At 37.2% G+C, this 27568-nt stretch overlaps 1 protein-coding gene across 1 annotated transcript in view; it reads right to left on the minus strand.

The window, feature by feature from the left end:
- Positions 1–8630: 8630 nt before the first annotated feature.
- The window catches only part of LOC120637012 (laminin subunit alpha-1), a 178097-nt gene continuing 159159 nt past the window's right edge, over positions 8631–27568 (minus strand). The window contains exons 31-51 of the mRNA XM_039908594.1: positions 27290–27528; positions 26735–26973; positions 25783–26091; positions 24961–25127; positions 23894–24044; positions 22380–22548; positions 21866–22105; positions 21347–21518; positions 21061–21214; positions 20426–20673; positions 19864–20074; positions 19237–19352; positions 18806–18981; positions 18123–18255; positions 16590–16760; positions 16246–16380; positions 14614–14760; positions 13035–13176; positions 12064–12227; positions 10942–11146; positions 8631–9974 (exon numbers count right to left, since the gene is read on the minus strand). Coding sequence (XP_039764528.1) covers positions 9832–9974; positions 10942–11146; positions 12064–12227; positions 13035–13176; positions 14614–14760; positions 16246–16380; positions 16590–16760; positions 18123–18255; positions 18806–18981; positions 19237–19352; positions 19864–20074; positions 20426–20673; positions 21061–21214; positions 21347–21518; positions 21866–22105; positions 22380–22548; positions 23894–24044; positions 24961–25127; positions 25783–26091; positions 26735–26973; positions 27290–27528 — 3831 coding nt within the window. The 3' untranslated portion in view covers positions 8631–9831. The remainder of the gene's footprint in view (positions 9975–10941; positions 11147–12063; positions 12228–13034; positions 13177–14613; positions 14761–16245; positions 16381–16589; positions 16761–18122; positions 18256–18805; positions 18982–19236; positions 19353–19863; positions 20075–20425; positions 20674–21060; positions 21215–21346; positions 21519–21865; positions 22106–22379; positions 22549–23893; positions 24045–24960; positions 25128–25782; positions 26092–26734; positions 26974–27289; positions 27529–27568) is intronic.

Here is a 27568-nt window from a genome sequence, read left to right on the forward strand (position 1 = left end):
TTTATTTTAAAATTAAATTGAAAAGCAAAAATTTTGCTGTATTATAATTAAAAGAAAGTAAATATTAAAAAAAAATAGTTTGCTCTGAATCTGAATCTCTATAACATTCCTGACTTTATACGGCTCTATAGTCCAATTTTTCGTACCTGTCTGTCATATTTATTTTGTAAACATTTTTTTCATAAATTTTTAGTATAAAATATGTTATTCCAATAAACATACAATTCTTAAAAAAAAAGTCTTTTTGTTTTATTTGGTTGTACACTTAATAAAATTATTATTTACAAAGATGAAAAACTAGACTATAACCATATTTTTTGATGTAAAAATCGACAGACCTCTTACGACGAGCTGTCAAAATGCACGTGACGATGTTGCCGTACATTTTGACACGTTTTCATATTAACAAATTTTTATTTTACATTTTTAAATTTATTAAAAAATTTCAATGCCAATGGAAGAAGACTTTTCTTTTTAAAGATCATATTTCTCGCTAAATAATTAAAAAATACTTTCTGCGAATAGACGCTAAAATACTTGTCTGTCAGTCCGAAAGCAATCACTATTGTCTAACCAGTATTTCAAACATTGAATAAAAATAATAACAATAGGTACTATAATTTAATAATTCTTACAACTTCCGATATTATAATGTATACGTGTAAGTGAAAAAATAATGATGCCTGTAAACGTTAAAAAAATGCTTATTATTTTGCAAAATGGACTGAACTATTCTTCAAATAAAAAATTAAGAAATAACGATATTGCAATTTTTTTTCTAGTTTCTACTTATTACGTCATACTATTATTTAATCTTTATGAAGCCAATCCACGAGTTAACACGAGTTGAGTCAAAATAAACAAAAAAAATTGTTTTAATCCGTTATTGTGTGGAGTAATGATTAGACGCCTAGAATTGAAAATCTCGATTTGCTGACGTGTATATAAAAAAAAAAAAACTATAGAGAGATGAGATGTGATGTTATTTATAGTATAGCCATTTTAGTAGGTCACTTGTGACGTTTCGCGATAGTACTACGTCTTTTGTTTGTGCTTTGTGCACGTTCACATTTGGCTACGTAATATTTAGGAATTTAGATAATTTTATAGCACGGAAAGGTCATGAGGACTGTGAAACGAAAGTGAATTCGTCAATTCCGCGCAAAAGGCTTCGAGACCCGCAACCCCGATTCATTAAAGCTGAACCGTAAATACCTGAAAAATTCTTTAATGTTATCTGTTGCTTTACTAAAATATCCCAGCTATGTCTGTACATGGATTTAACAAGGATTACTTGCACAAGCTAAATATATCCTCCTGTGCAAGAACTATTTTGTCGTTACTATAAGGTTTTACAATGGTCAAAATTGCATGTCAACAAGCTTCGCAACTTATAGTTTGTTTCCGGTTGTTTTTATATCCTACCTATTACGTGTCGCTTCTGTTTGCTCGCTCGTTTCACTTTTATGAGTAAGAACCTATTGCCAACGTGCATTCAGAAACTTCATGTTTTAAAACACTGTTTTATTACTAGTCTTGACAATTTTATCAGTGACAGCTGTCAAATGTGGCCTACTGAAATGGCTATACTACAGTAGTTTGTAATGTCATGCAGGGGATTTAAATTTTTGTTTAATTTCATTTTCTCGTTTTTAATCATTTCATTTTAAGCTCGTATCGTTATTATATTATATTTTTTAAAATTTTCTTTTGATATTTCCAAAGATTTGAATGCAATATATAAATGGTCTGTCTCGTTATACTTCTGTATAATAAAGGATTAATTATTAATTATTATCATTTAATTTGTTTTCAATCATTTTAATGTATGTAATTTTTGTAACACTATTCTAATTTCATGTGAGCGATTTGATACGATGGAAAGTGGAGCGCGGACTATTATAATATTTATAAACATAATGAGGGCATTGGTATTTAATACGTACGTGATAATGGGCGATGTCGTGATCGATAATATTTTTAATTGTAAAAGCCTGTAAACGTAACCTCACGTCTTTTTGAATCATAAAATTATGATACCACATTGTGGCGAATTGTATGAGTGAAAGAAGCATATTTTCTATTGTTTAAATATATCATGATTCATCATCGACGTTTCATTAACAACATTTATGTACGCCCACTTTTATAGGACTTCGCTTTTTAATTGGGAACGCTCCGAGGTTATGTAGTCATAGTGACTCGTAAAGACCAATTTTAATACTTACACCGAACTAGCATATTTAGTTATCGTTTTATTTAAACATAGTCATCATGGTTGACTACGAATCCAGAAAACTGCTCGTATCAAATCGCTAAACCTTGAGTATCCATATAAAATGTTATTAAAGATGATCATAGGTTACTTAGTATAACGTCAACTATTTTGTACACAAAACTTTACTAACTTTACTTTTGAACGTCTCTTAGTGTAAAAGAGAAATATGAAAGATTATTTTACCTTTAAATAGGGGTAAAATGCTGTGGCTAAAAATGTTAAACTCAAGCATAACGTTCTGTTGTTTCTTTGATTAAAGACAGCAAAATATATTAAATGGTACGTTTAAACGTACGAGAGTCTATAGATATTTATCAACGCAATCGACTGATCTGATTGGGTTAGTCCTGTCCTACCATAATTAAGCGTCTTAAATCCTAATAACACTTATCTTAAATTCCATATCTTTTTTATAGTACCAGAAGTGAGTCCACTTGGGTTCTGGGAGTCCACGCAATGCCAGTATTTTCCTTTCGCACGTAAAAACTATTCAATACGTTTTAGTTTTAGTTTTGTGAACACTACAGTTGGTTTAATATCATCATGCCTTCATTTATTGTTAGATGCAACTATTATTCGAGAACTTTCTCGCTTAGTGTAAGAGGTAACAACGTCTTTCCGAACATGTGCGAATTGCCGGCCGGAATAACTACGTCTATGCAAAATTTGTTCGTGATATTACTCTGAAAAATAGCAATGTATCGAAGTAATGCCCTAAAAAACATAGGTATTTAGAGTTACCGGCAAAAAATGCGCATTTTGTCGGAGGAGGTTTTAATCTGGACAATTCATTGCAATTAAACGCCATACATTTAAATTTATTTTAAGTTTTTTTTTTTTACTTTAATACTGTCGGTTTTTTTATGTCAAAAATGTTTGGTTTTTGGGCAATTGAATTTAATTTTCGTATTTTTAACTTTATCTTTTGTTCACAGACTAAAGGAAAAATATAGACGGTGAATTGTGTTAATAATCGACTGATTGCTAGTATAGAAATCAGTCAATATCAGATTCTTTACTTGACCTGACGCTGTTTGAATTGCCATTATTTCGAACCAATAATGAAAACAAAATTAATATTTCATTGATTCCCTGTATGAACAATTAACTTTTTGGTTTCACAAATAGGGTGACCCGCAGCTCGAAAACACTTTATATGTGTAAATTGGCCATAAAGAAGAGTAATAGTCGCTCCGTCTATGTTTGTCATTTAGTCTGTGTAATTGCTAAATTGTCCAGAAGGCGTCCTGAGATAGTATGGATTGCTGAACTGAGGGTCGGGGGTTCTTATAGGGGACAATGGGGTAGTTTTGGTATGTGACTCATAGGAAAAGATCTACAACTACTATTACGAGGAAATATTCGCCTTCTATATGTACGTTAAATTTAGTTTCTTTAATATATTAAGTTTAAGTGGTTCGGACTCCGGCTTCGCTTTCGGGGAGCCGGGTTCGAATTCCAGCACGCAAATCATACTTTTCTAAGTTATGTGCGATTTAATTAAAAAAATCACTTGTTTAAACGGAGTAGGAAAACACCGTGAGGAAACTTGCACGCCTGGGAGTTCACCATAATGTTCTCAAAGGCGTGTGAAGTCCACCAATCCGCATTAGACCAGCGTCGTGGAATTCCTAAACCCTTCTCATTGTGGGAGGATATCCATGACCTGTAGTGGTCCGGTATTTGGTTGATGTTTAATACATAATTATAATTAATATTTTTATATACATTTTATTTCTAAGTTTCTGACCGAATGCGAATATCAGAGAGCAAAACTCTGCCGAGTCGGGCTAGTAGAGTACGATAAAAGGACAATCATTGTGAAATTCCTGTGAGTCACAGACCGACAAGCGTCGAAACAGTTTGTGATGTAATGACAGTAAATAATGAAAAAATAAATGTTTTTTATTGCCAAAGTGGGCTTTTATTTACGAATCTCATACAAATTACAATAAATACGAACATTATTATGTACAAAATTAATTAAAACCTAAACACATTCATTCATTTTAAACTATTGAACACGAATCTTATTCACTAGGTATGACATTATGAATTTGAATTATTATTACACTGTTTGTAACTTTTTGTACCGAAATATCTTTGATTGGAAATATGGCAACACGCCACGCATGGCAAATTATCATATAGACTGCATAGAAACATATTTTTAATAATTTTTAAAATGAGTTAAGAGCACAGCGTAGCAGGTTAAGTTCTAAAAACCTTCTTTCCTAATAGAAATCGCACGTGGCTGTGGTATGAATTTTGCAGATAGTAACTCTTGTCGTTAAATCGTTACTCGAAAAGTTGAACTATATCACACAGTAAGGAGTTATACAGAGGTCCGACGAAGCCGTATACATGGTTAAATAAAAATACCAGAAAGCTCTCGGCCTTGCTGTCCCTATCATTAAAACTAAAAACTTTTGTTTTAAGACTCAAATTTCAGTATTAATTTATTTCATAAAAAAATCAAGCTATTTCTGTTTAGTGACATTACACTGTGAAACGAAATACCTACGATTCCTAAAATAGTTATAAGGAAATGAAATGGAAACAATTACAAGTGGAGTTTCTGGTATTTTTTATTCAACTCTGTATACTGAAAATGAGTGATTCGGCGCAAGCAAAGGACCCTTACTGGCCTCAGTAGTAACAAAGAAACTATACACTGTCGCAACGCTCTCAAGAAGTCGTCGGTATTTATAACAAGATCAAAGGAGTTTAACTACTTTTTTTTTTTACTCGCTTCTGTTAAATTTATTAAAAAAACGTTTTGTTAAGTTGAAGTGGCTCAAAGTATTATTTCTTTAGCGATTGCGAAAAAAAATCGACTTCGTAAATAACCTTACCAACCTAAGAGTAGAAAAATCCCTAGAACGTTTTTAAAGTTTTCGGTTCCAAGTAAAATGAAAAAATACTAGGTATCTTCCTAGCTTTAGCGAACAGACGGTATACAAAGTATCGAGTATTTTTTTTATGTTTAACTTAGCCCTGATTTAGATAAAGGTTGTAAAGAATATAGTTGGTATACATATTAATACAGTCGAATTGAGAATCTCCTCTATATTTTGAACTCGGTTAAAAGGTATTTTATTTGAAAGAATGGAAAAATAAAAACATAAACTACAGTCCTATTGAGTTGGCATCTTTGTAATTGTAGTTTTAAAAAGTGTAGTGGGTAACTAGATTATTTCCGTTTCAAGTTTCTTCAAAATTTATCTAAGAATATTAATATTTTAGAAGTATTTAGTAGTGAAGGTACTTCTAAATTAATGAATATTATGGTCCTTAGTTGGTAGGTATGATGTTTACTTCGAGTTTTCGATGCGCTACCTCGAACACTTAAAGGCAGTTTTAGGGGTGAACTCTAGTTTCGTAAATTGTTAGCCTTGTGCATTTTACATTCGCTGCCCAATCGTACAGTTAATAAGCTTTGTTTTTGAGGAAAGTAGTATTTTGACGTAGATACAAAATTACTTTACAACACGAAGATAATAATAAATCATTTTTATCTATTAAAGCTGTATCATTATTATGTACAAAATTCACATTTCTATTTTAAAAATAAACTATTGTGTATAACTATTAAGTATACAATTAGATCTTAAACGTAAATTACAAAAAAAATCATTAAACATAATATAATCTAATGACTACAATTTGTTTAAATGCAAGTTTGTTTCGAATTATCTTAATCCCATTAATCATTAGAAAACATGTTTATTAAATTCTGATTTCGAATAAAGTAAAGCGAGGTACTTATAACAAAGAATGTAAAAAAAACGTTATTTATTTGCGTACGAATAAAATAACCTGTATAGGTTATGTTTATCTTCGTCTTTTTCTCTTACAAGAAATAAAACCAAAGTTTGTTAGCACTTTATCATCCGATAATTGAGCTATACTTTATTGTTTAAAATGGATGTTTCTCTTTTATTTATAATGTTTAACCCTTAAATGCATAAAGTAGTAAAACTGCAACATACCATTCAAACGACCATAAAATTATCAGTATGAGTTCAATGCATGCTGTTGCAGGATTATTACTATCATGGTGATATATTTAATCGAGTGTAATAATAAAAAAAACTATTTTTTTTATTATTTTTCCCTAAATCAGCATATTCATGGCTCCAAAATATATTTTTCTCGGTCTAAAAATAAAATCATGCATAAAATCGTGCATTTAAGGGTTAAAGAATGCCGTTGTGTCCAATATTTGCAAATAATATTTTGTTTATTTAAAACATAAATATACTATAATTTATAATTTATTTATTAAGAGCATTTACATAATTTTATGCAATTAATGGATTAAAGGTTACATTCAAAGTAGCCGTCGCGAAAGCAGCGCGTCTGCGGCGCTAAAAGGATTGTATCAAGATTTCGGTGAGTTCTCTGGCATTTAGGTGAGTGTGTGGTCCCATGACTGATCCCCTGGTCCCCGGCAGGGAAGTTAAGGAGTTACTGATTTCAGAATGGTGGGAGGCTTTGGCTATATACTCGTACCGCCCGTATCGACAGAGACGTGCCGCTAAGCAATTTCGAGTAGGTACCTATAGGTTTAATATGCATTCCTTAACGACAAGGCTGCTTGGAAGCAGGCCGCTCCGCTCTCATCTCTCACAAACAGAAAAATTCTAAAGATTGTTAAACTTTAAAATTATGTTGGAAAAGAGCAATCTGCTGAGTTTCTTGCCGGCTCTTCTCAGTGGAATCTGCCTTCCGAACCGGTGGTAGAGTCACTACAAACAGACTGACTTGACGTTTCAAAAGTGCTTATTAATTAGGCCTACTTGAAATAAATGAATTTTGAATTTTGAATATAAAGGCAATACCCTTGAATAGCTGGCCCGTTACCATTTGCAGTAAAGTCTTAAAATATATTAAAAAAAAATATTTTTTTTGTAAACCACTAAACAGTGACCACTAAACCAAGTCTATGGAATCCGTGAGTTAATTTAGTCCCGATTTTCTTAATAAATATCTGACATAGCCTGCGAATGATGAGGATAGGATAGGAAGAATAGGAACTTAGTTGTTGAACACTTATCTATTTTTTATGGGTTATTTTGACAGCTGCCGCTTTCCTCGCACAATTCTTGGCTAATTTGAAAGCACTTCTATTATTCCACGTAGTTTTATTTAAGTGGCTACCTTATATAAAACAACTTATTATACTTATCTATTATTCTATACCACTAATCTGCACACATTACAATAAATTATAAAAATCACACAAATATTACGTAGATAATATATTTACAATTATTATAACAAAATGAATACTGCTCGTTGTTAGAAGATACTGTACTGCATTATTTACATATGGGTAATGAAGAGATACAGACCTCAAAGTAGGTACACTTTTGACGTATGTAGTTACTTAATTTTACGCAGGCTAAATTTAACTGTCGATTCAGAACTAAAGAATTATAGTGTACCGCTATGCTGCTTTTGCCCTCCTGGGTTCCCGTGGTACTAAAAAAAAAATGTGGGCTTAAAGCTAGTAGCTGGTTAGAATACTTATTTAAAAAAAACTGGGTAATACGCCGAATTATGATTAAACTAGTGTTTCGAGTTATTTTGTTTCTTCAAAATAGCGGTAATGTTTCACTTCAGTATCAGTTCCTATTCGATTAAAAAAAAAATGGCACCGAAAATTAATATTAAATCGTACTTGATTAGCATCTTACTTACATATATTAAAATGTAATTATCTCTTAAGCTTAATAATAAATTATTTACAATTGATAGGTATACCTACGACATAAAATCTATTTAATCGTCATATGTGTTAAGAGTATGTATACTGAGTCAACTTTACTGTACTCATTGGAAGTAGCGGCGCGCAAGCAAAGTGCAGCCGGCGTCGCGGGCACCGCACTTCTCCGCATCACACCCGTTTGTTGCCCTGTCGGGTGCTTTCTTTATTCCACTATAATAATAATAATCCTTTATTGCCACACTCTATTGTTAATACAAGATCTTGAACTTGAAAATTATTACCAATGTATTATTAACAATATGGCAAATGACGGCAAACTCAGCCTTATGCTGTGTATTGGCAGCAATGCTCAGCGCTGATTTTCAGACAGCTCCAGTATCAAATTGAGCAAACAACCGCGTCGCCCGTTGCGTTATTATTATAACTGAGACTTAGAAATTTTAATAAAATATTGAAATTGACCCCTGATGTCTTAGATGGGGTTGGGCAGTTTTATTACCCCTTTGGTTTCTACGCGACATCGTACCGGGACACTAAATGGATGGCGGCACGTCTTTGTCGGTAGGGTGGTGACCGTCCACATCCAAACACTCCAGACCAGACCAGAGAACATACAGAAATTATAAATTGCCAAGTTGCCCCGGCCGGCGTTTGAACCCGGGACCTACCAGTCAAAAGGACAGCTAGTTGACTCACTATAAACAATAACACATACGTTATCAGCCTCTAGACATAGCCTCGTTTGCTTATCAAATAATGTTGACATTTAATTTCCAAACCTTTAACTTTGGGTACAGAAAAACAACTGACTGTCTCGTTCTAGAGCAGCGGTCTAGGCTTTTCAACCTTTTTCATGACACGGCCCCTTTAGTAAGTAATATTTCGCAATCCACCCAGATGTTGTTGCTTTTTTTCAGGTATTTTATTTCGTTATTAGTTTTTTATATTCAATCCAGCATATTTATTCATTTTCATAATAATTAGTTGAAAGAAATCGCTTAAAATCGGAAAACGATTAAATTCTCAATGTAGCAAACACGGATCGACGAGAAATTGGTTGATACAAATGATTGAGGTGGACGAGATCTCATAAGTTATTTTTGTTACATGTTTATTTGATAAAATTGATTGTCCTTAGAAGAAAAGGTTAGCCTTTTGCAACTCAACTATAGAAGCTTCGCGACCCCTCTAAAGTGGCTTCGCAGGCATACGTTGAAAGGCACTGTTTTATAGCAATGTTACCCAAAGTGGTCCTTAACTGCATTAGTGCGAGACAAAAATTATTACCCCCGATTACTGATAAAATTAACGTGTCCACCTGCCAAAGCACGGCGACAGGGAATAAGAAGTTTACCACAGAATAAGGAACATACATAATCCTCATCCAGCCATTATTGTACGCAGTGAATTGTGTCTCATTTCACATCTGATGTTGCTAGCTCAAAAACTTCCCAATTTCCCATTTTGCGGTAAACTTTTAGAACATTAGAGGTAACATAATTAGTTTCAACTGCTAAATGGTACAAAATGACTAACAGTTTGTTCGAGTAGGTATACCTACTACTCTAAAGTGGAGTGGTTTTTGATGATGTATTAGTCGTGTACACGGATTCTGTATGTTCTTAATTATGTGAAGTTTATTTTTATACCTATTATCGTAATATATTGGTGGTTTAACATTATGTCGGTTCATGCTTTTATGTAAGATTATGCAACTGAATGCAGCACGTTACAGCGCGGTATTTCAACGTGGAGTCCAACAGAAGTGGCACGTAAGACACTTCTGGAATATTCTCTAAGTCCATATTTTAGTGTAGCGTCACTGCGCCACGGGACAGGAGTCCAGCAGGACGTTGTGGATGGCGCGCGCGTGTTTCCAGTCCCGAGCTGAGCCGCCCACTATGACGTCACGGATGCAGCCTTTAAAGCTCTCCCGCCCTTCTGCCAGCTCGCTTGCACCTTCTGTGAATATAATGTATCTTTTGACTGATAACCAGAAAAATGCCAAGGTATACCCCCTTTAGAGGGGGCAGTCTCACATAACCTCCGTACTTATAAAGCGTTGGAGGTAGCTTATAAAGCTTTTCCGCCACGTTAAAAAAAATAAGGTTATTAAATTCTGCAGCAAAGCAGCATTGTTGTGTTCCGGTTTTCAGGCGAGGTTGTCACATGACACCTACGCCTCGGGTTGGTGAATCTTGGGCGTCCTTTAGTTGCCCTACGGAGTGTTCGTCTGTTTATAGGCTGATTTTTACCATCAGGTGGGCCATCTGATTGAAAACCCCTGTCTAAGTTTGTTGTAGTCTTCTTAGACCGGGGCGCGTTTGGAACGCTGCTAGCCTTAGTTTAAAGTTAGCAGTTTTTATCACCATCACCTCACATTATATGAGCAAATATGTATGAACACTTAATAAGTGCATGTAATAATACTTGGCCTATATTAATGAAAAATAATAATTTGCATTTGAAATTTATGTCAACAATCTCAAGGTCAACATTAGATTAATTCGCTCAAACCAGGCAAATGTGCACGGTGCTAGTTACAATTTCTCTAATGTTTATACACCACTACACCAGTGCTGCGTTATTAACATTCGGACCCCTGGGCCGGCAAGATTGGCTACCCCATAAAATAATGGAAAAGAAATTATTATAAAATAATATCTAACACTTTGTTAATTTGAATGAATACTTACAATTAAACTAAAAAGAAGGACTAAGAAGGAAACTGAAACACCATTTATTCAATACTATTCCAGAGAAATAAAGTAGGTATGCATTTTTCTTTTATGTAGAGTACATTCTGACTGAGATACTTGCCGGCTAGGTAGAATCTGCTTTCCGAACCGGTGGTAGAGTCACTACAAACATACATACTTGAAATGAATTTTGTTTTTTTTTTATTCTAACTTCATAAGGCGGGGTTTACCTGGCAATCCACCCACGTACAGAGGGGCGTCTAAAGCGCTGTTAGACGCGGCAGGTAGCAGCGCGGGCGCGGCGCGTTCGTCGGGCGCCGCGTCGAGCGCGAGCCACACGCTCTGCCGCGACACGCGCGCGCGCACGGCGTGCCAGCGCCCGTCGCACACGCGCGAGCCGGACTCCACTCGCGCTCCGCCCAACGTTATGACCACCTAAAGTTCGTTTGTTAGCCTTTAGAAGCGATTCTTTCACCGAATAATACAATTGATGAATTTCCTAATGACACGGTTGCTTGGAAGCATCCCGCTCTAACATCCCACAAGTTAAAAAAATTTTAAAATGTAAATTTTTGTTGTTGTTTGTTGCCGGCTTCTTCCCGGTAAAACCTGCCTTCCGAACCGATGGTTAAGTCACAACAAGCAGAGTGACTGGATGTTTCAAAAGTGCTTGTTGAGAAAGCCTACTTGAAAATAATAAATAAATTTAAATGCCTCTTTAGTCTACTAGTTTGTTCGTGGGTCGGATGAATGATGGTTTAGTTATTCAGTTTATCTAACAAGAAGTTAGACAGAAGCAGACGTTACTTTGAGTGTACTTTTCGGGGAGTAAATTAAGCTCAATTTTCATAATATAACAAGAAGTTCTCAGTAGGCAGAAAGTAGTTATATCAGCTACTAGCGTTTGCTTATCGAACAAACATAACGTGTCCTCGTAATCAGCATCATGTCAATGGACTTTTACTGATATAGGTCTTTTATAGGAAGTAAACCAAATACCAAGATCTTGTGCCGCTTCGGTCAGCAGCTCCATTCCCACAACTGGAAAATGTTTGTGTGACGAACATGATTTTTTTCATTGTTTTGGTGTTTATATGTATATTACAAGTATTTATGTAATTTATTCATAAATAAATATGCATCAGTCGTTTTAGTACTCATAACACAACTCACAGCCACGCTTACTTTGGGGCTAGATGGCGATGGGTGTATTGCCATAGTATACTTATTTATTTCTTTGCTCGATAAAGCGCTTGCTTATAAACAATTCAATGACTCAGTCTCATCTAGAGGTTAGCTAAAGGATATTTGAATATTTTGTTTTTATATCAAGAAATTTCTGTGTTACTTACCGTCCCATCTTTCAACTCCAGCAGTGCCCCCGCCACAGCTGCCAACACCCCCGTCCCGCTGGCAGCGCGGAACTGCAGTCTCAGCTCTACTGATTCACCCTCGCTGCCCTCGATACCCGCCCCAGCTCCGTTCCACCCTCCCGCCCATTCTGCGTATGCGTCACCTAAGGGAGAAATCGACAATTATATCCTTGTGAGTTAAGCCCTCCATCTCTATATACTTAACTACTAGTTAAGTTAAGGATACTCTGGATAAAGGTGAAGGGAAAGACATACTTTTAGCTCTTACGAATTTACCGTTCCAGCTTAGTGCAAGGATGTGTTCCTCAGTTTGGACTTTTGGTCTGAGGGCGTTCTGTACCGATAGGTAGTCTTAGGTATGTTTTTATTTGTATTTATGTGAAATACATATTTAAGGATTGTTATGTAGTGTACAATTATATTGTTTTTCTCATTTAATTATGTTTTGGTTTTGATAAATACATAAACAATAAAAAATAAGTTCTCAGAATGCTTGCTTGCTCACAATCCAGTACAGTTAGATGCTGCCTTTCTACTTGAATTCCATGGTATGAGTTGTCGTCAAAAGCGGTATTAGACGCGGCAGGCAAAAAACGCGTCTCTGTCTCGCCAAGAAGCGCATCGAGCGTGAGCTATTTGAGTAGTGCAAGTGCGTTAAGGGCGATTCAACTGATTTGTTTGATGTACTAGATAGTAGCTAAGGTTTCGCGCTCTCTTTCTTATATCATATGTAATCAATTTGCCGCGTGAAAGGAGGAAAAACTCTTACACATTTTAAAAATACAAGTGAAGATGATATTCGAATCACATTGTGTTATTTGTGCCATCCAACTGACTTAGCTTTTGTATGAAGAAGTATCAAATTTGAAGTGCATTTGACCCGTAAATATATATTTTAGAATTGCAGAGAAAATACTCTGTGAAAATGTTGGAAATAGAAGAAGACTTACCGGCGAAATAAGCTCCTCTCTCAATGTGCGGGAAGCATTGCCCGACAGACGTGTGCGCGCGGGAGTCCCTGACCAGGTCCTCCGCGCGGCCGTTTATCGTTACACGCCTGATGCAGCCCACGAAACCGCCCACTCGTAAAATCTGGAGTAACATCGTCATCGAAGCCTATAACATTCCACTGCTGGACTAAAGGCCTCTCCCGATGAGAGAGTACGCACATAATCACCACAATGGGTACCCAGTCCCAGTCGATGGCGGTAGATGCACAGAGAACGCTGTTGTCCGTTCGCTGTTATAGTAACGTTTTATTGAATAATAAGTTACTAAAGTTTAAGTGATGGGGACTTCAGCTTTCTTTTTGGGGGACTGAGTTTGATCCCCAGAAGCACCGCCGATTGTGAGACGGGTATAGGCCGAACCCGTCTCACAATGCTGGCCAAATGCAGACTGATGGACCCCACAGGGCTTTTACACCATTTTGAAGAAACTCACCGGTTTCCACACAATGGTTGTCTTCAAGTTAAAGAAAGTGATATTCTCATGTTATCAAATCGACCCATTACAGGGCACGGGTCTCCTCCCATAATGAGATGGGCCGTAGTCCACCACGCTGGCCCTATACGGATTGGTGGACTCCACATACATTTGAGAACATTATGTAGAACTCTCGAGCATGCAGGTTTCCTCACGATTTATTCCTTCAGCGTTTAAGCAAGTGATATTTTTATTTACGCACATAACTTAGAAAATTTATGTGCGTTAACTCCCGAAAGATGTAGGTCCCCCAAAAGGAGCCCGAAGAACTAACCACTAGGCTATTAGGAATCAACTCAAGGATTCTTTTTTATCCTTCCAGACTGAAACACAGCAAAGGTGCTTGGCGGCATGACCAAGAGGGGTAGTAGTTCTTCCTAGGACGAGCACAAAAAAGCTCTTCTATTAGTAATATAGTACGATACCTTTTTTTGTAGAACTTTGAAAATGGAAATAAATGCCTGTTTTGACTAAAGACGATAAAGGCAATACACAAATAAGTAAACTCTTAATCTAAGGATATTCCTAGTTTCACATCTACGTTGGACCAATAGTTATCACCTAAGTGAGCGTGTAAACGAAATCCGAAATGATTCTTCACAGGTTTTAGAGGTACTATTTACTGTCTCTGAGACTTATCTGTGAAACCGAAACGCTAATAGTTTTTGAGTAAACCATTGCCGTAGTTTTAACTGAAAGAAATCAGATACAGCCCTAACATTATAGAGCTAATCATGTAACTATTGTTACTTCATTAGGTAGCGTGGGTACTATGCGCGTGTCGATCTTTTATCTTCAATAGGGTTGTCATAAGTAAACACTAAGAATGTTTTGAATTAGTTTGTATGGAAGAAATATGCTTCCTTTGATTTAATATATTTACAGGGTGATTCCTTATGAAATATATATATGCACCCTTCAACAGTATTTTGTAATCCCGTTCCACGTTGTATAGACATCGTCTAAATCATTCGGCATTCTATTTAGGCGATTCCTAGGTTTAGTTAAACTAAATAACACTTGGAATAGATTGTGAGTAATTACCGAGTTGGGCACATGCGGCACCAGGGCCTCGGGCGGTGGGCCCCCGAAGTAAAGCCGCGCGGCGCGCGAGTGCGGCGGCGCGCGCGCGGTGGCGGCCGCGCCCGCGCTCGACAGGACGATGCGACTCTTAGATATCCGCGCTGTTACCTGCAACGATCAACAAATTATATGTTCCTATTCTCAAATTTTTTTACAAAAGATCCTTGTATACGAGTTACCTAAAAAAAAATTAGGGTAGCTTAGCTTATTAATTAGGGTAGCCAATTAGTATTGCTTTTAGTCATGTACGAAATGCACACCCCTGTTATCCTCCACGTAAATTTAGGGAGGATTTCCTACCTTCCTTAAGATGCAAAGTATTCTAAAATAATGTTAAACAATTTTACAAACAAACAATTTTATCGTTTCGGTTATATGATACTCTTCCTATTATTAAATCTATGAAGTTCTTAACAGCTTACAGAGATAGGTTTTTCTGCTATTTACCTTACTTAATTTAATTAATTCTTTCCCTAATTTATTCGTGCACCTACACAATTAAGTTAAATTAAGTTTAAAGGATTCGCTAAATTTTAAAATTACTAATTGTTTTAGATCGCCACGTAGAATTTTAGATTGCGTTTTTGTAAAACGTTGCAAGTTCCGAAATCTATCACAGAAGAAACAAATCGGTAAAATAAAAAAGACCGAGAATTGGCGTTTAGGTACCTACTTTTATAGAACAGTAGCTTCTTTTAATTGTATTTTATTTATGCTACTAATATGGGCATTCCCACAGTTCTTAAAACAGAGTTACCCTATAATTATGGAGTATCCGGCAATCTCAAGAAAAAAGCTAAAATTACCCTTGAAGATGCCTAACATAATCAGAGGTTAACGCATCGAGGAAAGAAGAATTAAAATTCTACTTGATAAATGCTAAGTCACCATAAATTGTTTCCAGTAAATGATGATCTTTGTTTTAGTCGTATGTTTTTTGCTCGGTAATATTTGCGCAACTACCCGCTTATACAAAAATTTTGTATTTAGCTGCATTTTGTTATGCAAATAGTTATCTACATTATTATAGTTTATAGATTTATATGTACCTTCTATAGTGCTAGTATATGTGTCACTACATTTTATTTATTGATTTATTATCAATTAATTAGTACGGACAAATCCACTTAAACTTATTAACAATTACATTGTTATTCTCATTATACTTATAAACTACACGAACAATATGTTTTTTTTAAATTAGGATACAAAAAATAGAAAAGAGAGAAATACTAATAATAATGCTAAACAACAAAAAGAAACAAAAAAATTAATACAAATTAAAATGAAAAAAAAAACACAGATAAATTGAATAAAATCAAAGTAATGCTAACAACAATAAAAAGAAAACACAAAAATTAATATAAAAAAACAGATAAATAAAATTCTTTCAGAAAAGTGAAGTACTGGTAATAATTTATTAACGTAGTAATTTATTCCAGTCTAAAATATGTTACAGTTAGGAGACTCCATCAAAAGTTTGTTTAATGCAATACATGTTATAGTTTGCAGTTTAATGTTTTCACTACCAAGCGTTTTTTTGTAATTCTTTTCAGAAATAAAGATCTTAAACCATGAGAAGAATGTACTAACCGAATGCCATAGTCCGTCGTCCATTCTCGTGGCAGCCAGAGTGATCTCGCGTCGCCTCCGGCCGCGCACCACTAGCCGCAACCGGCCTTCCCGTATGAGTAGTGCAGTGTAATGTTTCGGTTTCAGTTTTGATCCCTGGAAACCAAAGACGTAGAGATGACATTATGCCAGAAGTTTCAGATTTTGTACATATTGAAAGAGCCGAGAGCCTGATAAAGGTGTGTTGAGTCCACCAACCCGCACTGGGTCAGCGTGGTGGACTGAGGCCTTAAACCCTTCTCATTGTGGAAGGAGAACCGTGCTCTTTAGTGGGCCATTAATGGGTTGACGTGATGATGACTCACAGGCAGTAGCATCATCAGTCCCTCACTGGCAAAGGTTCGCAGCTGTAGTGTGAAAGCCAGCTCAGCCTTGGCACCCTTGTCCCTGGCTTCGCGCCCTATCCGCAGGGTAGCATAGCTGCCAGTCGCGTCTCCGAACTTCACCGCACCCGCCTCTACGGTATACGAAGCCATCTGAAAATCATAGAAATAAGATCATAATTATTATTATACTAGCGGTCTCTCGCGACTTTGTCCGCGTAAACTTCAAAGATAAATAAATATAATAAATAAATATACTACGACAATACACACATCGCCATCTAGCCCCAAAGTAGCGAAGCTTGTGTTATGGGTACTAAGATGACTGATGAATATTTTTTATGAATAAAATACACATAAATACTTATGATATACAGATAAACACTCATACACTGAAAAACATCCATGCTCATCACACAAACAGTTTTCAGTTGTGGGAATCGAACCCACGGCCTTGGACTCAGAAAGCAGGGTCGCTGCACACTGCGCCAACCGGCTCTCTACACAGACATATGCTGTCGCGGATTTTTTCTTAGAGCTTTTACAGGGAATCAATTTTGTATTACGTGATTTAATCGAAACTTTATCCGTTTATGCCGCGAACGCATCGGAAGCTTTCAAAAGGAAAAAAATACCCCGCGTTTGAAACATTCTTCATTGGTGTTAGGCTCCTATTGGTCTTAGCGTGATGCCATCACGCTAAGACCAATAGGACCAATAGTCTATAATCTTCCTCGATAAATGGGCTATCCAACACTGCAATAATTTTTCAAGTCGTTCCTGAGATCATCGCGCAAACAAACTCTTCAGCTTTATACATTAGTATAAGAGTATAAAATTGATAATGAGACTTGAAAATCATTAAAACATGATGAACACAGAATACAAAGAAAGGCAGCATCTCAAAATGGTAGGTTAAATTTTACTCTAAAAAAAAAATATTAAAAACTGTTTATAGAGAAAATACAGGATGTCGATTCAAATCATCCTTTCCTCCAAAACAAGACTGCCTTTATAGAAACAAGCACTCGCATGAAATAACAAAAGATTATTTATTTATTATGAAAATGAAGTTGCTTTGCTTTACCGACTGTTAAAAATTATCCATTCTAAAGTCAAGTAAACATTTTGAAGATGCTCTGGTGTCGTAACGAAACATGCATAGAGCGTCCATTGGCGAAGATATATTACCCCGTACATAATCTCCTGATTTCGCGGAGTGTAGAAAATTGAGCTGAGTTTTCATAGTATCGTGGAATTCATTAAAGTACCGCCTGCTTGTAGCTATTATTTTTTTGTCATTTTTGTTGTCAATTATAGTACAGATTCTTTCATATTGTAAAGTTTCCGGTGTACAAATATTTGGTACATGGAATCAATTCCAAGAAATATTTTTATGGTTCTATCATTATTAAAATTACACAAAACAATAGTATTGTTTTCTATGTGGACACTCTGAAAATCGTTTTCCCGAAACACCAATTATGATATTAAGTGTTTTCTCAAAAAGGTAACCTTAGCACAACTAGTGTCTGCATCGGGTTGGGCGTGTAAAGCCCTTGGCTCGTTGCGCGCATCCCGCAGCTCGCCGTCGGCTCGAGCCAACCTCACTCCGGCTCGACGGACGCTAGTCTCCAGACCTATCCACCTAAAACAACAAGATAGATAAAGATTGTCATTATTTAATAGTCCAGGGAAATTCTAGCACACGTATCTTCATCATTCAAGCCTGCGGATATCCACTGCTGAAAATAAGCCTTGAACAATATAGGCGTGTATCTGATATATCAGAGACTTTGTGTCCTGTGGATCTCTTGTGCGGCACTGGTATATTACTTACATAAAAGGATGTTCCAACAATTTTTATGAATACCTAAATCATTTTTCATTACACAAGCTGCAATATTATATGATATCTATTGTCTGTTCCACCTGACCTTCGCGTTTCAGAATCTCTTCCGGAGATTCTTGACACCCTTGCCCCACCAGTACCATAGCGAGAAATAGTGGGGCTGCTGGGAACTAGGGGCTGCGGCTTTCTTTTCTCCATTCATACAAAGATAGGTTCTCCTGTCCAAGGGAAGCTAGTTGCCAAGCTCGTCTCAATTGGCGGCCACGATCAGATGAGATTCGTTTTCTTTAGATAATGTTAAACAATATACTACAACATAGAAGAATATTAAAGTAAATGAACTTACGTAGAGTCGACAATAAGGTCAGCCAAAGTGCCAGTAAAGGCTTGAGCGGGGAGTTGCAATCCCGATGAGTGCGTAGGAGGGACACCTCCTAAATAAAGGCCACGGTTCCGCGCCGCAAACGCACCGCCCGCCAGTGCTCCACTCCCCAATCGCTTCTCATCTACCCACACTTCCACCTAGAAACAATAATTGAAGGTTTTAAAATTTGGTCACGTATTAATCGACTTTTACTAGACAGTATAATTCTGTCCCTTACCTCAATTTATTCAGCGTAACAAAGCTTCGTGTACCTTTTACACATGGTGATTTTTGGCATAAGATTGTTGCAAACAGGTAATATGTATAGCATTATCTATAGCCAATGCGTAAGACTTATCACCTTAAAACATTATGTCAAGTAATTATCTATAAAAAATATGATAAAAAATTACCTGTTTATGTGCTCGTACCAGTCGAACAGTATGCAAAACTCCATCGTCCAGCTTAGTGCCGTTAAGTTGTAGTCTTAACTCTCCTTTTCCCGCGTTAGCCGTTAGTTCCAGCTCACCTGGAAAAGCGTTAACAGGTCTATTATTAAGTTCACTTTCGGGGGGCGAGTTCAAATCCCAGCACGCACCTCTAACTTTTCTAAGTGAAGTACGATTTAAGAAATTAAAATATCACTTGCTTCAATGGTGAAGAAAAAGATCGTGAGGGAACCTGCATACCTGAGAGTTCTCCATAATGTTCTTAAAGGTGTGTGAAGTCCAACAATCCGCACTGGGCCTGTAGTTGGCCGGTAATAGGTTGATATGATGATTGCGTCTTTTGCAAGCTCCTAGATAGCGGAATCATGTTCTATTCATCTATTACACTATGTTCCAGCAAAGTAAACTACCTTTGTCAGTATCATAAGTGCACGCTGTTTTTTAAAAGTCAGTTTTTAAGCTAGACAGATTTATGTCAGATACATTTCTAACAGTTTTATAAGTCTAAGCAAAGTTGAAGTACCCTCTAACTATAGATCTATTCCTAATAGCCATCATCTGTAAGTATGGGTATATTGAAATAGTTCGTACCATTTACAAGAGCTAAAACGAGGTAATGATGGTCGTCTCCGTCCTCTTCTTCAACCTCATTGTCATCAACCGCGATGGTCGGAGCTCTGTACAGTAGAAGTCCGGAGGGGGAGCGGGCCAAAAATGATATGCCCACCGAGGTCTTGCGGCGAATCACAGGAGACGCGAGCTCAATGAAACCCGATCCTTCAGATACTGCAGAGCGGAGTGGCTGGAAGATCAGAAATTGCTGAGTGATTTAACCTTCTCGACTAGTCTAAATTCGGTCATGAAAAGTTGTATTTTGATTCTAACAGTAAAATTAATGGTTACTGAAGGCGTACCATTAACTATGAAGCTTTTAGCATCCATTACCAGGTCTGCATCACTGTATAATTATTGTTCTTTCTATGGATTAAGATTGATCTTATCTTGATTACTGTACTGTACTTATTTTGATTTGAAAGAGAAATGTAGCTGTTCATCGGTAAGAAGTTTGTTTTTCGTATAGCAGTTAGCACTACCAGCTTATTGTGCAGGAGGTAAATTGACTTTCTAGTTATTAGTTTGACTTTTGACTTACTCTAGCAGCACATCCCGATTCAACTCCATGTCTGGTGGAAGTATCCATCAAATCATAGCCCTCCCTATCCACCATGATGCCACCAACACAGCCCAGTAATGGCAGGGACTCGTATCCAAGGCCTTCGCCTTCTGGAGGCAGCCCTCCGACCCAGTAGGTAGAGCTCGAGAGTTCTGGTAGAGACGCTGCAGATTGGACCGGCGGGGAAGGAGACCCGAGGGTTTCCTCGCCGTTCACGCGCAGACTGCCTGGGGACCAGGGCCGCATACATATCATAAACAGCACCAACAGATTCAATAATAAATTCACATAATCTTACCACTAATAGCATGAGTACTTATATAAAGGATTTATACTTTGTATGAGAGTAGTAGGATAATTTGTCATTACAATGTTTTAACTCAGATTAGTTTTGCGTGTGATAAAATTACCCAAACCTTACTACCAATCTTTCTATTTAGGCATGATATGGATGGCCCATAAGCCCCACTTAATCAGATGATGTCCCAAAATACGAAAAACTATTTCCTAGAACGGAAATTAATTTACGATTAAGAAACCACTTTTTCTAGAGATTTAAAAAATGTCTTCATTTCAGTTAAACTACTGTATTTGTAAAGAAAAGGACACAGTACCTCTCTCAAGGCCATTGAAAACCCTCGTAGCCTGAAGATGAGCTGGACGGCCATCACAGTGTCGCCCGCCTGCCGTTATTTCAAGCCTTGATTCCGAGTACTGCACCAAGAACACCACGCGGCAAGAACGCACCCATACAGACACCGAACGATTCTGAAAAAAAATACAGTTGTCTTTCGATTTATGCCTGAAACAGTCTAGAAAATTAATGTGTAGAGGTTGAGAGGTTAAGATTATCTTAATTTAGTAGTGACCAAGGTTTAATTAAGTAAAGTCTACACTCACATTAGCCTTATCATGAGCGAGGAAGAGTAACGCATCAGTGTCAGTAGTGCGGAACGTTAGTGCAAGGCTGAATCGACGTCGGTCCGACGGGCGGCGGGAGCGACGCAAAGCTACGTAGCCTGAACCACCCAGCCAGACCATACCTTCCGTTCCTCGGGAGTTACTATACCATCTGAAATCAATAAAACTAGCATTAGAATACAAGACAACTGAAACAAGAATAATCTAAGCATTTCTTGATCGCAACGATGATTTGAGCACATCAAACAGTTAAATATATCTATGATAGAAAGGAATGACAGGTGAGACTTTAATAAGTTTGAATTATTAATTTGGGAAATACTCTAATAGTCTTTCCAAAATCAACAATTCGAACTTGGTTCAAATCATCTTTGCCATCAAGAATAGGGTCAACAGACAATAGGGTATTTCCCAAATCAATAATTCTAGTCGATAGTGAAGAGTACTGTTGTCGTTAGTTGTTGAGTAATTGTAAGTCTTTTAACAATTTTCACTTACCTCTGCGTGCAGCCAATACACTTTGCTGTAGGTGGCTGCTTTGCAAAAGCCCACAACCCTATCGCTCCATGATCAGCATGCAACGAGTGAACACAGGCTGGCAGCGGAGCACCCGTCTCTCCAAGCCACCACAATGCCGGTCGGAGAAGCCCTGACCCTGGAGTAACCACTGTGCTGTTGGACGACGTAATGACCGGTTGTCCCACGCGTTCGACACGCAGTTTGACAGTGCCCCATACCCTGCCGGATGCAACTAAAATGTTAATAAAACTAGTCTAATATGTTGCTGCTAAGTAGTTTTGTTAAAGGTGGAGGAACTTAAGCATTTTCAGAACGAAATTTCTGGGAATCAATTAAAAAAATTTATGTCTCGTTTTGTATTTTTATTTGTATATCCAGATTTTTTTTATTCTTGGGTCAATTTTGTCAGTTCAAAAGTAAGTCAAATTTCCAAAAAAAAAAAAATTGCCGAGTATTAATTTTGTATATGGATTTTAAAAGTGTAGGTGGTCACCTCTCTATATGCAGACTGTAGGTTGTATGATCAGCATCGTCAAGTGTTGGCTGGAGTATTTCAGGATGCTCAACAACGCCTTCACCACCACCTACATTCCATCTCAGCTTAAGCCTTCCATTTTCAACCACCAGACGCATGAACCGTTCAGAGTCCTCCTGTATCCAATGTATTCAATTGTTAACACTAACTCACAAACGTAAGAAATGTTAAATGGCATTGTTGAATGTAATAAGGTTAATTTGTGCAGCTTGTGGATACTTTAAAAGAAAATACGTATGCACTTTGTTAAGGTTTAATTGCGACTGGTTATAAGTATTTCACATTATTTAATTGGGATGGCTATGCTTGTGTGCGCTGTGTATATATAATGGAGAATGTTTGTATGCGTGTTAGCTGAAAGTATGAAAGAAGACGTGTAAGTTGTTCTTTTGTATATTATGCATGTCTCTGTGTCACATATTTAGTATTTAGCCTTTTTAAACTCAACAGGCATTATAAAGGTAAATAATACTAATATGGACTGATGAGAAGAAATTAATTTTGACGGCCGATTGGCGCAGTTTGCAGCGACCCTGCTTTCTGAGTCCAAGGCCGTGGATTTGATTCCCACTACTGGAAAATGTTTGTGTGATGAGCATGAATGTTTTTCGGTGTCTGGGTGTTAATATTTATATTCTAAGTATTTATGTATATTGTTCATAATAATAGTATTTATAGTAGCGTATTTGTATGTTTATATGTTTGGATATATGTATGGAATATATTTTATATTTTTGTATATATCTTTAATATGTTATGTTTAGTATATACTATGTTTTATGTTTTTTTTATGTTAATTTAGTTTTAAATCCTAATATTTAATTTTGTTTGTTATACCACCTACTTATTTCTTATAACATTTTCTTGTATGCCTTTGGTTGCCTGGAAGAGATCGCTATTTAGCGATAAGGCCGCCAAATTGTACGTTCTACCTTATTGTGCTGTTGTATTTGTATCTCTGTAAATTTTCTCTGTGGTGTACAATAAAAGTGTGTTCATTCATTCATTCATTCATTTAATAATATTCATCAGTCACCGTAGTACCCATAACACGAGCTACGGCTAGATGGCGATGTGTGTATTGTCGTAGTATATTTATTTATTAGTATATTTATTATAATTGTGTCTTGACGGCAGATCTAAATACATTTGTCACCGCCCTTTTTTTACTGCGGGTGTCGTACGAGGCGATTAAGGAAATATAATGGAGTACGGGCAGCAGTGTCCTACGTGCTACGACTTCCATCCCCTGCGTTCTCCAACCCGTCTGCCCGGCATGGTGAATATGGGAAAAACATTCCGTTGAGAGAGGCATTTAGTCCATTACTAGACTGTTAAAGGATGAGAAGAAATATGAAGAAAAATGTTTTTTTTTGTGGCATAGGACTGCAAGAAGTAGAATTATATGCGCGCGGAAACTTTTCTTCTCAGGTTTAGATGGTAAAAAGTTGTGAAATGCATTCTCACCTGATCAGGCAAATATAGTAGTGTGCCATCATGCACAATAGTTTCGAAGCTCAAAGCTAGTATAGCACGCGTTGCGGCAGGCCCTGTCCAGGCGGAGTACGCACGAGCGCACCCCACACCCGCATCCCCTGGGGGCGATGTTACTGACACCGATATCTATGAACATAAAAAACATAATACTGTATGTTGGCATATACACGAGCATACTCGTCCGTAAGCATTTCAGTGGCACGCTCCTATCACTTATAATACTGTACTAGTTGACTTAGAAAGATTTATTTTACTCAACAAGGAGAAAAACTTACTCTTATTTTATAAGAAAGTAAGAGCTTATGAATATATTTCATGATGGCACCATCTGGCCCCTGACGTTAAAAGTGCAGTCTCTTATAAGATTTTTAGTAATATAAGAGTGGTAAGATTTAGTCAATATAGCACCTCTTTTGTCTAATCGACACAGAGGCTTATTTAGTATCAAAAGTTTTAGTTTTTATATGCCGCTGACTAGCTGACACAGCTGTCTTATATTATTATAGAATCCAGTATAACCTGCGAGATTTTCGTTTTAACTTATTTTCGAAAATAGTATATTTTTTTTTTTTTTTTTAAAAATTGAAAATTAAAGTTACCCTTACTTAAATTTAAATATTATCGAACAAGTGTCATTATAACATTATGCATTTAAGTAATGTGAAGAAATATATAAATCATTCATTCATTCATTTATATAAAAATATATATAATATATTATAATTCTAGCTCTCTTACTTAGTCTTGAACTATATTTTTTGTATAATATTTTTAAATCTTAGATGTTGTATCAAAAATATTTCAATTTATTATCTTTTAATATATACATATTTTACAGTTTTTATCAAAGACTATTTTATAGAAAGCATGAAAATCTGTGAATTAAATTTTACAATAATGAAGATAATACATTTAGAAAATATATTGGCTGAAAATAAATTTACTGAATATTATTTTAGGGGACAGCAGGATACAAAAATGCAATCGAATGTGGTTTCCTACTTCTCATGCAGACCATTCAGGATTCAGATGATGTACTCACAGAAGACGCCGCGTGCTTGGCGCGTTGTATTTGCTCCCTCAGCGCTTGAAGCGCTGGGTTCAGCGACGCTGCGGCGGTTTGGTGCTCCTTAGCCCTGGCCGCTGCAGCCGCTGCGAGCGCTTCCGCCACCTCCGTCCCTCGCAGCGCGTTGCCGCGGATCTGGGACACTACATCCGTTGTATTGTTATTATAACAGACTACCAATATGGAACAAAGCGTCATCCGCGACCGTCTTAACCTTAAACGTTACAATAAAAGTTATGTAATCCGCCATTTTGTACTCATTGTCATCAAACATAGCTGGTATGAACCTCCGGTTGGCGCAATGGGCTTCGATTCCCAAAACTGGAAAAATGTTTGTATGAAGTCCATGAATTCAGTACTGGGTGTTTATCTGTTTAAGTATTTATGTGTATGATATTCATAAAAATATTCATTAGCTATCTTAGTACCCATAACACAAGCTACGCTTACTTTGGGGCTAGTTGGCGATGTGTGTATTGTTGTAGTATATTTATTATTAATAATAAAAAAATAAAAAATAAATTGGCGTTCGGGGATGTCGATGCACAGACTGCAATAGTCTAATATAAAATATAGTTATATAAAATGTAGTTTTTAAATATTGTTTTAAATATATCACATGACACATCTATCTATTTCACCTGAAATTTGTAAATTTTCTGTTTCAAGACTCCTGATTTGTCTTCTTAAATCAACTTTATGACATTTCGCGTTCTTGATTCTTCGTCAATTTATTGAATAGCTTCGACTTCATTAAATGAGCGAAGAGATAAATAATCAACACACCTACTTACTCACCATGTTCCTCGGCAGCTCCCAGCGCCGTGTCGCCCAGTCTCTGTAAAGCAGCCAGGTTCCGCCGCAACTGGTAGCGCACTTTCCGCCTGGTTTCCGCGGCCTCGTCGTAGAGCGCGCGCGTGCTGGCGAACACGCGCTCGGCCTGCGCGGCCGCGAGGCGCAGCGTGGGCACGGCGTGGTTCCCGGCGCCGCTCGCCGCCCCGCTCTCTGCGCCGCTCGCGAGCGCTCTCTCCCGCCACCCGAGCGCTCGGAGCCCCAGGCTGACCGCGTCGGTGCCGCGTTGCGCGGTCTCCAGTTGGCGGCGAAGTTCTGTTAACGATAAAGATAACGATAACACTAGCGGTACCCCAGGAGTTCGTCCGCGTAACCTTGAAAGATATACTGTTGAGTACTAACGACGGCTAACGCACGCTCGAAAAAGCACGACTCATTGTCACGTTCTGCCTGAGCCGAGCGTGCACGCGAGAGCGCAGAACAAGCTATAAAAAGGCACAATCAGCGTAAGGCGTTCGGCTGGTGACGCATCTATCTCTGTTCTACTACTACTAAAAAGCATGTCATAACGTCACACGTGAAATTATCGTCCATAAACCGACTTTACAGACAATTTTTTTTCAGAACTTTTAAATAGTAAAATTCCGACATAAATTTTTCCAATTCGCACCAGTAGGTCCTTAGATTAACTCGTTTAACCAAAAAAACTCTTTAGATGTATAATATTATTATAAATTGCGACAGAGCTCCTACATCTGCCTCTATTGTTATTATTTAGTTCAATTGTTCGACTTATTACTATAAAAAGCCCTCCCTCTAATATTTTCGAAACTAGAGCAATTATATAGTAACGAAAAGTTTAGACGACATACATTAACAAACCAAGCTTAGATGTTCGTAGATTCTTAGGCCATTTAGAAACCAAGTTACATTTACAATTTACAAACATAGAACATACCATCAGCTTTGGAAAGAACCTCCGTCCCCCGCCTCTTCAACATTTCCGAGGTGGACTTCTCTTCGTCAGCTGTAGCTAGCAGCGGCTGCGGTCCTCTAGAGAGTTTGGCCGCCAAATCCGCGGCGGCCGTTGCAGCGTCGGCGGCGGCGGCGGCGTCGCGAACCCTTTCGGCCACTTCAGCCCAGGCCCGCGCCGCCTGCACGCCCGCCGACGCCACGGCGCGCGTGCCCGCGAACAAACTGAAAGTTATTCGTGAACTAGATAATATATTTCATTTATATGCGATAACCATCATATGAAACTCCTACGCAACTATTGTAAACGAAAAGTAAAAACTAGGAAGACTTATCTTGATTATTGTTCGAGAATCTGCCTCAAGGCCTTTTAATATGATTTATTGATTTTCAGTCATGTATTTGGTATTCTATAAACTCCAACTTTTACAGGGGCGTACAGCAAAAGAACAAAAGAAGTAGCGTACACAAGTTTTTTTGATTAGTAGTCATATTATAAAGAAATCTTAAGGCAAGAGAAATTACTGTGGTATCTACCTACTTTTTGTACTCTTTCGCCTTTTCTCCTAGCACCGCTACATGCTTCAGAACCGTATCCAAGTACTTTTCCTTATATTTTGGCGTTAGATTATACAGGATGCCTTCCTTTTCCTCAGCTGCCGCTGTGAGATTCTGTAGTTCAGCTAGGATCGCTGGGAATCCCACAGCCAAGTTTTGTGTATGCAGAAGTCCGGATCTCGTTTCATCGGTAAGATTTTGAATAGCAAGCTTTGAGATGTCCTGTGGTCAAAAATCAATCAAATTTTTTAGGCCTATTGTT

Source organism: Pararge aegeria, chromosome 3 (genome assembly GCF_905163445.1).
Source record: "Pararge aegeria chromosome 3, ilParAegt1.1, whole genome shotgun sequence".
In the NCBI taxonomy this organism is placed as follows: Eukaryota; Metazoa; Arthropoda; class Insecta; order Lepidoptera; family Nymphalidae; genus Pararge; species Pararge aegeria.